The following is a 13604-nucleotide window of genomic DNA, read 5'->3' on the forward strand; positions in this document are numbered from 1 at the left end:
GGGGATCCAGGGATTGGCACCCCATCTTAAGTCAGTTCAGCCTGGTATGGTCCTGCTTCCCGGGGGATGAATTTCACCTGACTAGTCTCTTAACATGATTTTACCAGAGCCATGATGAAGGCTGGGGTACAAGTTAGCAGTTAATGTGAATTACTTTGTACATAGATGTCAACAGACGCAAAGAAGATTCCCTTTTAAAAATTAAAACCTAATAAACATTTACGCAATTAATGCCAAAACGTTCAGACTATTTGACCATAATAAAACTTCCATAGTTTCTCTGCTTATGCAAAACAAACAAACAAACAAACAAACAAACACAGGATGTCCTTCCTGATCCCGCCACTAATGCACACCTGCACCTTCAACCTAAGCACAGACTTCTTGGATGGTCTGTTATTAAAATTAAGCATTTAGAAAAATCCCACTGTGTCTCTGGTGCTGTGCTGCTGGTTAAAGATGTTTGCATAACCCATAAACTGTTTGTTTTTATATAACTTCTGATTCTTTCTTGCTACAGCACCATTATTTTCCCACAAGGCTCAGGGCAGTTATCTAATTTGAATTTGTAATGACTCTTGTTTTATTTTTAGACTGGGCTGGGCCTTAGCACTGTGTCTGTGTGGCTGACTTCAAAGCTTTTATCTGATTGTAATGACACCCGGTTACGCCAATCGGAGGTCACTAAAATCAATATTGAATCAATGTGCAACTTTGCTAAAACAATGTGGGACTCTGTAGTTTTCTCTGGTCCCCTCCCCAATCAGACCAGGAGTGACATGTTTAGCCGCATGTTCTCCTTAAATTGCTGGCTGTCTGAGTGGTGTCCCAGAAACGATGTGGGCTTCATAGATAATTGGCAAACCTTCTGGAGGAAACCTGGTCTTGTTAGGAGAGACGGCATCCATCCCACTTTGGATGGAGCAGCTCTCATTTCTAGAAATATGGACAAATTTATTAAACCCCCCAAAATATGACTATCCAGAGTTGGGACCAGGAAGCAGAGTTGCAGTCTTACACGCCTCTCTGCAGCTTCTCTCCTCCTGCTACCCCCCCAAAAACCCATCTCCATAGAGACTGTGTCAGCTTCCAAAAAGACAAAAAACAAACTAAAAACCAGCAACAAACAACTTAAACATAAACAATCAAAAAGAAAGAACAATACAGTATCCACATCTGAACCAAAGAGTAAAACAGTGAAATGTGGATTATTAAATATTAGGTCTCTCTCCTCCAAGTCTCTGTTAGTACATGACTTAATAATTGATCAACAAATTGATTTACTCTGCCTTACAGAAACCTGGTTGCAGCAGGATGATTATGTTAGTTTAAATGAATCAACACCCCCGAGTCATTCTAACTACCAGAAACCTCGAAGCACAGGCCGAGGGGGCGGTGTGGCAGCAATTTTTCACACCAGCCTATTAATTAATGAAAGACCAAGACAGACTTTTAATTCATTTGAAAGCCTGATGCTTAACATTGTCCACCCCAGCTGTGAAACTCAGAAACCAGTCTTACTTGTTATCATCTATCGTCCACCTGGGCCTTACACAGAGTTTCTGTCTGATTTCTCAGACTTTATATCTAATTTAGTTCTGAGCTCAAATAAAATAATTATTGTGGGTGATTTTAACATCCATGTAGATGCTAAAAATGACAGCCTCAACATGGCATTTAGGCTGTTATTAGACTCAATTGGCTTCTCTCAAAATGTAAAAGAACCCACCCACCACTTTAATCACACTCTAGATCTTGTTTTAACATATGGCATAGAAACTGAACATTTAACAGTGTTTCCTGAAAACCCTCTCCTGTCTGATCATTTCCTGATAACATTTACATTTACAATAATTGATTACACAGCGGTGGAGAGTAGATTTTATCAAAGTAGATGTCTTTCTGAAAGCGCTGTAACTAAGTTTAAGAATATAATCCAGCCACTGTTATCATCTTCAATGCCCTGTACCAACACAGAGCAGAGCAGCTATCTGAATGCTACTCTAACAGAGGTTGATTATCTTGTTAATAATTTCACCTCCTCACTACGTACGACTCTGGATACTGTAGCTCCAGTGAAAACTAAGGTCTCTAATCAGAAGTACCTGACTCCGTGGTATAATTCTCAAACACGTACCCTAAAGCAGATGACTCGTAATCTGGAGAGGAAATGGCGTGTCACAAATTTAGAGGATCATCATTTAGCCTGGAGAAATAGTTTGCTGCTTTATAAGAAAGCCCTCCGCAAAGCCAGAACATCTTACTATTCATCACTGATTGAAGAAAATAAGAACAACCCCAGGTTTCTCTTCAGCACTGTAGCCAGGCTGACAAAGAGTCAGAGCTCTGTTGAGCCAACCATCCCTTTAACGTTAACTAGTAATGACTTCATGAACTTCTTCACAAATAAAATTTTTATCATTAGAGAAAAAATTACCAGTAATCATCCCACAGATGTAATATTATCTACAGCTACTCTTAGTACCATTGATGTTAAGTTAGACTCTTTTTCTCCAATTGATCTTTCTGAGTTAACTTCAATAATTACTTCCTCCAAACCATCAACGTGTCTTTTAGACCCCATTCCTACAAAACTGCTCAAAGAAGTCCTGCCATTGATTAATTCTTCGATCTTAAATATGATCAACCTATCTCTAATGGTCGGCTATGTACCACAGGCCTTCAAGCTGGCTGTGGTTAAACCTTTACTCAAAAAGCCATCTCTAGACCCAGCAGTCTTAGCTAATTATAGGCCAATCTCCAACCTTCCTTTCATATCAAAAATCCTTGAAAGAGTAGTTGTCAAACAGCTAACAGATCATCTGCAGAGGAATGGTTTATTTGAAGAGCTTCAGTCAGGTTTCAGAGCTCATCACAGCACAGAAACAGCTTTAGTGAAGGTTACAAATGATCTTCTTATGGCCTCTGACAGTGGACTCATCTCTGTGCTTGTCCTGCTAGACCTCAGTGCAGCGTTCGATACTGTCGACCATAATATCCTATTAGAGCGATTAGAACATGCTGTAGGTATTACAGGTACTGCACTGCAGTGGTTTGTATCATATCTATCTAATAGACTCCAATTTGTGCATGTAAATGGAGAGTCCTCTTCACACACTGAGGTTAATTATGGAGTTCCACAGGGTTCAGTGCTAGGACCAATTCTGTTTACATTATACATGCTTCCCTTAGGCAGTATCATTAGAAGACATAGCATACATTTTCACTGCTATGCAGATGACACCCAGCTCTATCTGTCCATGAAGCCAGATAACACACACCAATTAGTTAAACTGCAAGAATGTCTTAAAGACATAAAGACCTGGATGGCCGCTAACTTTCTGCTTCTTAATTCAGATAAAACTGAGGTTATTGTACTCGGCCCTGAAAATCTATGGTATCTAACCAGATTCATACTCTGGATGGCATTACCTTGGCCTCCAGTAACGCTGTGAGGAACCTTGGAGTCATTTTTGACCAGGACATGTCCTTCAACGCACATATTAAACAAATATGTAAGACTGCTTTCTTCCATTTGCGCAACATCTCTAAAATTAGAAATATCCTGTCTCAGAGTGACGCTGAAAAACTAGTTCATGCATTTATTACTTCCAGGCTGGACTACTGTAATTCATTATTATTAGGATGTCCAAAAAACTCACTGAAAAGCCTTCAGCTAATCCAAAATGCTGCAGCAAGAGTACTGACAGGGACTAGAAGGAGAGAGCATATTTCTCCTGTTTTGGCTTCCCTTCATTGGCTTCCTGTTAAATCCAGAATTGAATTCAAAATCCTGCTCCTCACATACAAGGTCTTAAATAATCAGGCCCCATCTTATCTTAATGACCTTGTAGTACCATATCACCCTATTAGAGCACTTCGCTCTTGCTCTGCAGGCCTACTTGTTGTTCCTAGAGTATTTAAAAGTAGAATGGGAGGCAGAGCCTTCAGTTTTCAGGCCCCTCTTCTGTGGAACCAGCTTCCAGTTTGGATTCGGGAGACAGAAACTATCTGTACTTTTAAGATTAGGCTTAAAACTTTCCTTTTTGCTAAAGCATATAGTTAGGGCTGGACCAGGTGACCCTGAATCCTCCCTTAGTTATGCTGCAATAGACGTAGGCTGCCGGGGGATTCCCAAGATGCATTGAGTTTTTCCTTTCCAGTCACCTTTCTCACTCACTATGTATTAATAGACCTCTCTGCATTGAATCATATCTGTTATTAACCTCTGTCTCTCTTCCACAGCATGTCTTTTATCCTGTCTTCCTTCTCTCACCCCAACCGGTCGCAGCAGATGGCCCCGCCCCTCCCTGAGCCTGGTTCTGCCGGAGGTTTCTTCCTGTTAAAAGGGAGTTTTTCCTTCCCACTGTCGCCAAAGTGCTTGCTCATAGGGGGTCATATGATTGTTGGGTTTTTCTCTGTATCTATGAAGCGCCTTGAGGCGACTTTTGTTGTGATTTGGCGCTATATAAATAAAATTGAATTGAATTGTTAAAGCGGATCAGTGACGTTTTTCTCGATAGATAAGATTTAATTGTATTTTAGAGCAAAAACACACATCCACAGTTATGGGGACATCTAATTGACAATGCTTTGCCTAGCCGCTTACCCTAACCATCAAAAATGAATGCCTAACCCTAACTCTGACACTAAAACCTCATTTTGAGTCTCAAAAATGCCTTCAGACATGTCTGGATGGTGATTTTGTCCTCATAACAACTGTTGGTCCCCACAAGTACAGTAAACTTCAAATTTTTGGACCCCACAAACATGTAAACATGGTAAACAGCACACACAAACGCTTCCATCTCAGCTTGCTTCATGTTTTAATGGCTCAGAGAAGTAACATTAACCATGAAACAGCGAAAAACACAGCAGATTATTCAGGTCTCTGAAGGAGACAGTAGCACATCACATGTAGCATTAGCTAGCTACATTTACAACACATGCGCAAAGTGTCAGAAGAGCATTGAAAACGCCTGTGCAATTCTAAAGTGCATCTCATTGAGATTTTACAGACATCTACAGATACAGCAGTGCACAGTTATTAAGCTGAACAAGGACTCGTGAACATCGGGCAGCAGAAGCAACAGAAGTGCTGCTAAGAAAAAGCTTCTAATCATACTTCAAGACACCGTTACAGGTTATATTATCAAGTACACAGTTAATATTTTGGTAAACTTTATTATAACATTCGCTTACAGCCATCTAAACTACCATAAGACAATCAAGTATAAATTCAGGAGGATAATGCATCAGTTACAAAAACCCTAATATATTAGAGCACCTAAAAATCACCTCTGAACTCCATCACAAATACGTCATTCATTGTATACCCAGACTTAGTCAACCTTGCAATGGTGACTCTAACAAGTGCAGGAAAACTACCATCGAGAAATTCACTTTTTTGCTACAGCGGAGAAGAAAACCATAAATTATAAAGTATTTCAGCTCACATGAGCTCTGTTAAAAACAAACAAAAAAAAAATCCCAAAACAGACATGGTCTTCTGTTTCACAGGTCCATAATTTCCTAATAATGATGTTGGAAATTTCCCAGAAAGAGCAACGCCATTTGGAGTTAATATATAAAAGCGATTGTGATCATGTGATCCAAAGAGTTGAGACGAGACGCGGTCATTGTTTAGCTGCCTGGCCAACAACTTTTATTGCTTTTGTTCCCTTTCTGGTCTCAGCACAATACCTGCTCAGCACCTCTGAGACGCACCGTTAACAAGAGGCTGGTGGAGCGCCGATAGGCTAAAGGGCGGAGATTTCCATCAGCAGCTGGTTGGAACCATAAACGGAGCAGAATCAGAAAACAGTGGACCACTGCTGTTTTTTCAATAAAGAAGCTAAAAGTCCCAGCTCTAGCTTCTTGAATTTGTACTTTTTTGGGATATTTGTCTTCTCCGACAGTAAAATTAAAACACTTAATGTTTCAGACTACTTGTTGGGTGTTACCTTAGTCTAGAACAAATTTCACAGAGCCTAAGTTGAAGCTTTGATGTGGTTTGATTTCCAGGAAGTATTTACTCTAAGGAAGAAGGAAGGCGTACACTTTCTATATTTTCGAGAATTTTGTATCTTTACTGGGAACTTGATGATTTTACTTTAGAATGCTACTTCTCTAAAAGGAAACTGTGTGACTCAAACTAAAGAGTAGTCGGCTTAAAGGAAGACAATTTTCCCCCAGGAGGTTGTTTGTGAACACGTTTTCGCAAATTGAGGTAAAGCGATTGCACAGTAGAGATGGTGGCGTCAGGCACTGGTGTTTCTGTGCAAAACGAGCCACATCTGCGACGTGAGCTGGTGGTGTTAGCCTTTGTGTTCCTGTGTTGCCCTTATCTGTTAAGCTGTTTGTGCGGTGATCACAGTTTCTGGGCAGATAAAAGTCTTTCGAAGAGTTGTTCCAAAACAGGAAGACGGTTATTAGACGGTTATTTTGTTCTTGTTTTTTTTTTCCCCTTTTAACTTTTTACAAGTGTTCAATTAGGCAGAGCTTTCCCAGCTGAGTGTTTCCCCCGGCTTTCAATCAGGTCTTCTTTGGTTTTCTGGATGCGGGAGAAAATTTCCCTGAAGAGTTCCTTGTACTCCGGCTGGTGAAAGTCATCCTCTAAGTCCTCCCTGTCTGTCAGAGGAGGGAATGTGGTGGCGATGAAGGATGCAGTCTGCACTGACTTGTGGCTCAGTTTGTCCTGCTCGTCTTCCTCAGAGTGACATCGCCGAAGCAGCTCGTCGTACTTCACCTGCAAGGCGCTGTACTGAGCGTCAACCTCGTTGAGCAGCGAGATCCCGCGATATTTCACTACCTCGGCCCGGCGCACGCAGGAGCACTCGTGGTCATAGACCCTGTCAGGAGAGTCTGGCATCTGCGTCGCCTTCATCAGCCGCTCACTTCTCCAGCGCTTCAGGACCGCGGGGCTTTTAGCCAAAGATGCCTCTCCGTCATTCTCCTCCTCTGGGTTGAGGAACACTGTGTGCGGCAGCAGGCCGTGGAGGACGTCCGGCCTGTTGCATCTTGTAGAGGATTCTGATTTCCAGAGCTGACGAAGCTCCTCCGCCTCGCGCTCCAGCTCAGACAGTCTGGCCTGATGAAGATAGACAGTTGGACAAACTGTTAGACTGGCGACCTGTCCAGGGTGCTACCCGCCACCCGTGACCTTAAATTGGATTAGTGATCAAGAAAGTGGATGGATGCAAGTCGGAAACAAATTTAAGGACAGAAGTGATAAAGAGCGAGAGATACTGGTGTCAGTCTTACCTGACATCCTGCCATCCTGGCCAGCTGCTGCTCCAGCTCTGCATTTTCTCTGGCGAGCAGCTCAGCCTCTCGCTCTGCTTCTTCCCTCCGAGCACGCTCAGTGGCAAACTGTGTCTGAAGAGCATGGAGGGACTGTCGCAGCGAGTCCTGCTCCTCTTCCTGCCATGATGTTGTAGACGGCTCGATATCCTTTGAGGGTTTGTCGGGATCGTAGTCGTACCTGCACAAACAGGTGCATTTTAGACCCCGATTTCCATATACAGTATTTAAATAAAAGAACTGATGTCTGGATACTAAATATGAAGCTACAGCCAGCAGATGGTTGACTACAGTCCTGACCAAAGCAGTGACTCCCAGGAGAGCACCCTGTTGGCTGATAGAGACCATGTGATATGGCTAAAAGCTCCACAGGAACCCGGCGAAAGAATCTCTAATGGAGATTATTTCCTCAGCTAATCTTATCCATTATCACTTATTTATAAATGTTGCTTAACAGCTTAAAAGATGGCAATAAATGCAATTGGGAGAAGGGTCAAAGGTCAGCAGCCAGGCTGTTCAATCTGGTATTTAAATATTATGTTTTTTGTGACCGTTTAAGCGTTTTGACAATTTAAACCAAATCTGCAGCTTCATCCATTTGTCTTGATGTGTGGGTGAAAATTTATATATATATCCAAGATAATGAAGAGCTGAAAACAATAAATAAATAAGTAACGACCAGTGAAAAGAAAGCACACTAAGCAAGGAATTAAGGGCTTATCAGTAGCACCGGGCAGCCTGAGTGAGAGTTCATCAACTTCAGACAGATATTGAGACACAGATGTTCTCTCAGCTCGAGACTTTGACCTCCTTTCTTCCAACCTCAACCACCGCGCTGCACTCTGACTTTATCACTGAGACTTCCTGCATGTTGTGAAGAAGCCCTGCTAACAGGATTACACATCACAGAGACTAAACTGAGGCTGTGAATGAACGCGTCACACTACAGATCAAGAACAAGTGACGGGGGCACGAAGCACACAGGCCTCTGCGAGGTAGACACGAGCCGCTGCCAGGAAGAGCAGGATCAGTGCAGATAGGTTAAAGCTAAAGCTGAGAGGATCGGCTTAGATCTCCTCCTGAGACCTACAAAGAGCAATTAAGGCGATTTTACCAGAAAAAAAAACACAGCAATGAGCTGACAAATTACTGTCCACAGTCTCCAGAATGTATAAAATTTCACCTGTTATAGAGTTTGAAACTACAGGTGTTTATCCATTGTTAGCAGGTTTTGGATGTCCACCTGCAAGAACAGTACTGACAGCACATTTTTCAGGCTCAGATAATAATTATGCAAGGTGTATGTGTGGAAAATGAACTAAAATATCAGCTGAAGGGGAAATTATCTCATATCAGGAACTGAGGACTACAGTATCTCCCTGCACTGTTGGGCATTTGTACCCCTGAGTAGATCGAGTGCCTAAATACGACTTCTTGCAGATGTTTTTCAGAGAATATGTTCATACAGTCATCATGGAGCATGTTGTGCCTGCAGCAGACCGTGTAATGAAATCAGTGCAGAGATATTGTTATATCAGTCGTCAATTTTGTCCCACAGTGTTTACTTTTACTTACATTTACCTCATAATTGGAGGTTTTGGCCCCTTTTACTGTGAGCGTGTAACATTAGGCAGGGAAGATGGAAAACGACATCATCATAAATGGTTCCCAGAACCATTCATGATGATATAAACACATGCAAGCTTCAGATCTGCCCGTCTGAAGTCAGCTCTCTCGACTCCTTATTTAAGCTCCACTGGTCTGTGATAATTTGTGTTTGCACGTTACCCACCTGAGTGTGTTTTGCAGCTCCTGCAGGCAGGACACGCTGTGAGTGCTGCGAGGCCAGCTCTCTCTGTGTGAAGGTTTCTGAGGTGGAAAGGGACTCAGCTTCAGCTCCTCCACCTGATGCTGCAGCTCCTCCACCTGCATCTGCAGTAGCTCCACAGTTTCTGTAAGCCTGCACAGAAAAAAATAAAAACCAGTGAAAACAAAGTTAGTAAAAAAACAAAAACAAAGAAAAAAAAAAGGTTTTTAATAAGAAACCGGTGATAAATGTCTCACCCTTGGCTCTTCTGCTGGGCTGCCCGGTTGTCCAGAACAAGTTTGTGGTTGCTCTGCTCCAGCTCTCGGGCCGACAGGTCGAGCTGCTCGTACACTTTTGCGTGCTGGTCGTTAACCTGTCTGAGGAGGTCCACCTGCTTTGTCAAGTACTGGAGGCGAGAGAAAAAGGTGATAAGGGCTTAAAAGGAGAAACACATCTATTATTGTTAACAATTACACTATCAGTCATTAGCAGGTCAAATGAGCAGCTATTTTTAATGATTAAATCATTACAAAAATCGCTGATAACTCATCTTTTTATGTTCACCGTCTTCTACAGTAGCTTTGCATGATTCAGTGTTTAAAATAATTCATTATCCAGCTGACAGATATTTTAGCTCCTCTCCCTTTAAAGCCTAGCTTGAATTTCTTTTCCAAGCTCCCCTCATTGTAAGCCCACTTTCATCTGATTGTTTGTGAGGGGCAGCCAAAAGGTTTGAACAGCTTGTAGGTGAAGCTTCTGCACCTTTATGAATCTTCTCTCACTGACTCGAACAGAGTCGAGAGTAGATTTATAAAAAAACCCAAATTCTTAAATAAGCATTTTCAGCAGATACTCAATATTTAAACTTTGGTCATGTTTGATGTGAGAACCTTCTATTATTATACACATGCTGCTATTTGAGCATTTTTCTGGCAGGTTAACAGCTCGACAATTTTATTTCCCAGTAACACCTAAATGCCTCCCTTAAGTCCCAGATTAATTGAGGACGTATTATATAACAGGGCGTCACAGCCAGGAAACTTTCGTCATGTAATCAGTTGGCGTAAAATCAAAAGAAAGAAAAAAACCCCAGCTGATAAGTAACTTCACTCTGCCCGGACACGCTAACATAAACAGTCCAAAGTCAACAAGGCAAGCTGTACATTTAAAATGAGGTGTTCATGGTGCTTCTTTTTATTAGTCGCCTTTCAATCCAGCAAAGAGCGAGCGTAAATCAGCGAATCGATCCTAGCCCTGGTCAACATTGATGTCACGTGTGTCTGCTGCAGGTCTTAAGAGATTAATTGTGTATGTCAGCAGTTTAATGCAGGGATGGATTTAGAGCCAGACCCCCCCCCCACCACCACCACCACCAGGCTGAGCCTATTTAGTTAAATTTAGCAGGAAGTCAGAAGTCTCTTAGAAAAGGTTTTGACTCTGAGCTTCTACTGTTTTGGACCACAGCCTTCGGGGAGTTTGAAGGTAAAGGGACACATGTCTGTCCATCCCCAGAAGAAGAAATGGCTGTGTACAGCAAAATGTTTCGTGTTAACGTTTAGTAACACCCTGAAAGCATTAAAGAGGAAATCAGAGCTGTGTGAGAGAAGCGGGTTCATCTCTTGATGTTTTCAGCACAGCCTGGCCAAATGAGAGCGCTGTTTAGGACTATACTTTGTGAGAGAAAGGAGGTATTTACCTCGATCTCCTGCAGTTGTTCCTGGTTGTTGGAGTACATCTGCTTGAGCCCCTGCTCCAGCTCCCTGTTCCTCTCCAGAAGGGTCTTCCCCAGCTCGGCTGCCAGCTGCAGGTCTGCAGGAGACACGAAGAGAGGTGAAACCGTAAGTCCTTCAGCATTCATGGCTCTGTACTAATGGTGAAGGAGACCTGACAAGCAGCTTTCAGAGGTGCTGTTGGTGTTGGCAGCAATCCAGTAACACAAAGTGTCTCTTTAGAAACTCAATTAAGGAAAGGAATAAAAGGCATGCACTTTTACATTTACAGGCGAAGCTCTTTTTCACTCTACATGGACAAAAACATAATAAAATGTGAAGGTGATTGCACACACAGGAACACAAACCCACGGCCACTAGCGTAAAAGCAGCCCATGCAGGCAGAAAGGATGAATAAAGTCAGAGGCACATTCAGGCAGAGCGGTTCTGTTTTTGCCGCATATGTGAGTGTGCTGCTGACTCCTGGATTTTCTCGCACCCTTCCAGGACTCGCAAAATTTCCACTAAATCAGACTTCAGACTAAAACCACCCCGACTTAAAACCCACAGAAATTTATGCAAATATTGCCCGTGCATATTTTTTAAAATTACTTATAATGCCATTCATATATTAAACACAGCCCTGTAATTCTCTGCCTGCAGGGTAAATAAAGACTAAGTGCGAATCTTTATCTTTAAGCACTGAGACACAAAGACTGAAAGGAAACTGTACCATGTTCAAGGTCTTGCTTGTCGTACCACGGTTCCTCCTCCTTTATCTCAAATTCTTCCTCCACAATCATGTCTGTAAGCATCCTCGGGATTTTATTTTAATTTATTTAATCAGTCAAACTCTTTAAAGATTTATCTGCATTAAAAACATGAAACACTTTGATATACCAAGATAACCGGTTCAGTCAGCGTCCTCTCCCCCCCACAGCCGGCACCGGTGCGCGCTCATCATAGGACAGTCTTACTTCCAGCTCACCGCTCATGAAATCGTCAGCGCGCAGGATCGCTTTCCGGTTTGGTTTTTCAGAATAAGTGTTGCACCAAGACACCCGAAAAAGAAGACGACAGCGCATAAAGATTTAAAAATACAAATATGTTAAAGAAAGAAAGAAAGAAAGAAACAGATAAACAGCAAGAGAACAAAAGATACAAAGTAAAACTTGAAGTACACTAATTAAAAAGCTGGGCACATGATCAGCAGGTATGACCTTTAGCAGAAACATATTAATTTGGGTTCAAAAACGAAATCTTGTTATTGTGGAATCTGTGAATAACAGATGGAAAAGCAACAGGAACGTGTGCGGACTGGATGTTAACTAATTTGAGAAAAAAATGATTCCACTATATTTAAACGTCAGTGGCGTAGTAATGTCTGGTTAACAAAGGTAAAATAAAATTGTGGTTTTATTGTGAAGATTAGCACCCGTGATTTCCGGCATCAGGTCGCCACACCTGCTCCTCCGAGTTTGGTCCGCCAAAGATTAATAGCCACCACACGGGGGCGCTGCAGAAACATGACAGCACGAAGGTAGAACCCCAGAAATACCGTAGGCTAATGATCTGCGGTCATCAATGAACAGCAGAAAATCTATCTTCTTAGATAGTTGGTTTAGGAACAATATTATTTTAGTTAACCAGTTATTCGATTCAAATGGTATGCTTTTCTTCTATGAAGAATTTTTCTTACATTTCAATTTAGCTATCAGTCGTGATGATTATACTAACGTATTTGGCTCTATACCTACAGGGGTTTGTATGCTTTTAAAGAATAAACCTAATATCCCATCAGACCACAGACCATTGGCATCTCCAATACAAACTGTTGGTAAGATATGCTTTTCTAAGCATTCAAAAAACAACAATAAACCTATCAGATCTTTATTTCAGAATAGTATAACCACGCTACCATATGTAATTTTTTTCTGGAACCGGTTGACTGATGATATTATGTGGAACGAATAAAAATAAAATAAATTAATGCACAGAATTTACCCATCTAAAGATTATCTTCAAAGCAAATTCAAATTAGACATTGATGCAAACTGTAGTTTTTGTAAGACTTGCAAGGAATCCACTGTACGTCTTCTTTGGTTTTGTCCTCTTGTACAAGACTTCTGGCAGAGATTATGTGTCTTTATCTCAGAAAATGTATTTAAAGGATTTGCTCTGTTTTGGAAATATGTATTATTTGGTCTCCACAAAAAACAAAGACAATTCAACAATGATAACAGATATATGATTAACTTGTTAAACTTAATGGGTAAATTTCATATTCACAAATACAAATGTTTAGGAAGACATCCCTCCTTTTATGTATACTCCTATGAGCTTTTGCAATATCTAAATTCAACTAAGAATTCTTCTAAAACTAAAGCTATAAAAACAATGGCTGTATGTGAAAAAAAATGAAGATCCTTCAATCTCTTCGCTTTTTGGCTTAATCAGCTAAAACTTCTCCCCCTGTAGGTTCTGAATAATGTTTGTTTGTTTGTTTGCTTATGGTTTACAATTTCTGTAAGTACAACTCCTTTAATGTAATACTGTTTAATTCTACTTTGTTTTGCACTAATCTTTAAATAAAGGTTGGAAAACCCCCCCCAGGAGATCTGCTTCTGCGCCTGCGCTGTTTTGCCCAACAGCTACACGTTTCCATAGCAACCAGAACCGACCGTACCATTGTGGTTTAACTGCAGTGGTTGAAAAACGGTTCTTAGAATTTTAATTTATGTCTTATTAATTTCTTTAGTTACTTATGTTTACATTATTTTCATTAT

At 41.3% G+C, this 13604-nt stretch overlaps 1 protein-coding gene across 2 annotated transcripts; it reads right to left on the reverse strand.

Annotated features, from left to right (window-relative positions):
- Positions 1-4712: 4712 nt before the first annotated feature.
- Positions 4713-11817, reverse strand: LOC146381369 (cerebellar degeneration-related protein 2-like). 2 transcript variants are annotated; one of them, XM_084937372.1, is made up of 7 exons: positions 11719-11817; positions 11552-11623; positions 10806-10918; positions 9367-9515; positions 9095-9262; positions 7264-7483; positions 4713-7090 (listed from the first exon to the last, which is right to left on the reverse strand). In XM_084937372.1, exons 2-7 carry the CDS (start codon positions 11619-11621, stop codon positions 6488-6490), a joined length of 1323 nt encoding a protein of 440 aa, XP_084793498.1. In that variant the 5' UTR covers positions 11622-11623; positions 11719-11817; the 3' UTR covers positions 4713-6487. The 2 variants fall into 2 exon arrangements, with proteins under 2 accessions (XP_084793498.1, XP_084793497.1); XM_084937371.1 differs by having other exon boundaries at positions 11552-11817.
- Positions 11818-13604: the final 1787 nt, after the last annotated feature.

The sequence above is a fragment of the Perissodus microlepis genome, chromosome 8, assembly GCF_051167445.1.
Source record: "Perissodus microlepis isolate ML-2025 ecotype Zambia chromosome 8, ASM5116744v1, whole genome shotgun sequence".
Classification (NCBI taxonomy): Eukaryota; Metazoa; Chordata; class Actinopteri; order Cichliformes; family Cichlidae; genus Perissodus; species Perissodus microlepis.

Bases quoted from the DNA above. Each gene is read 5' to 3' on its own strand.
- LOC146381369 (XM_084937371.1), bottom strand. From the start codon at position 11,633: ATGCTTACAGACATGATTGTGGAGGAAGAATTTGAGATAAAGGAGGAG. The intron at 9,516-10,805 runs GTAAATACCTCC...TCTCGCCTCCAG, and splicing joins AACAACTGCAGGAGATCGAG to TACTTGACAAAGCAGGTGGA. The intron at 9,263-9,366 runs GTGAGACATTTA...TTTTCTGTGCAG, and splicing joins GCCCAGCAGAAGAGCCAAGG to GCTTACAGAAACTGTGGAGC.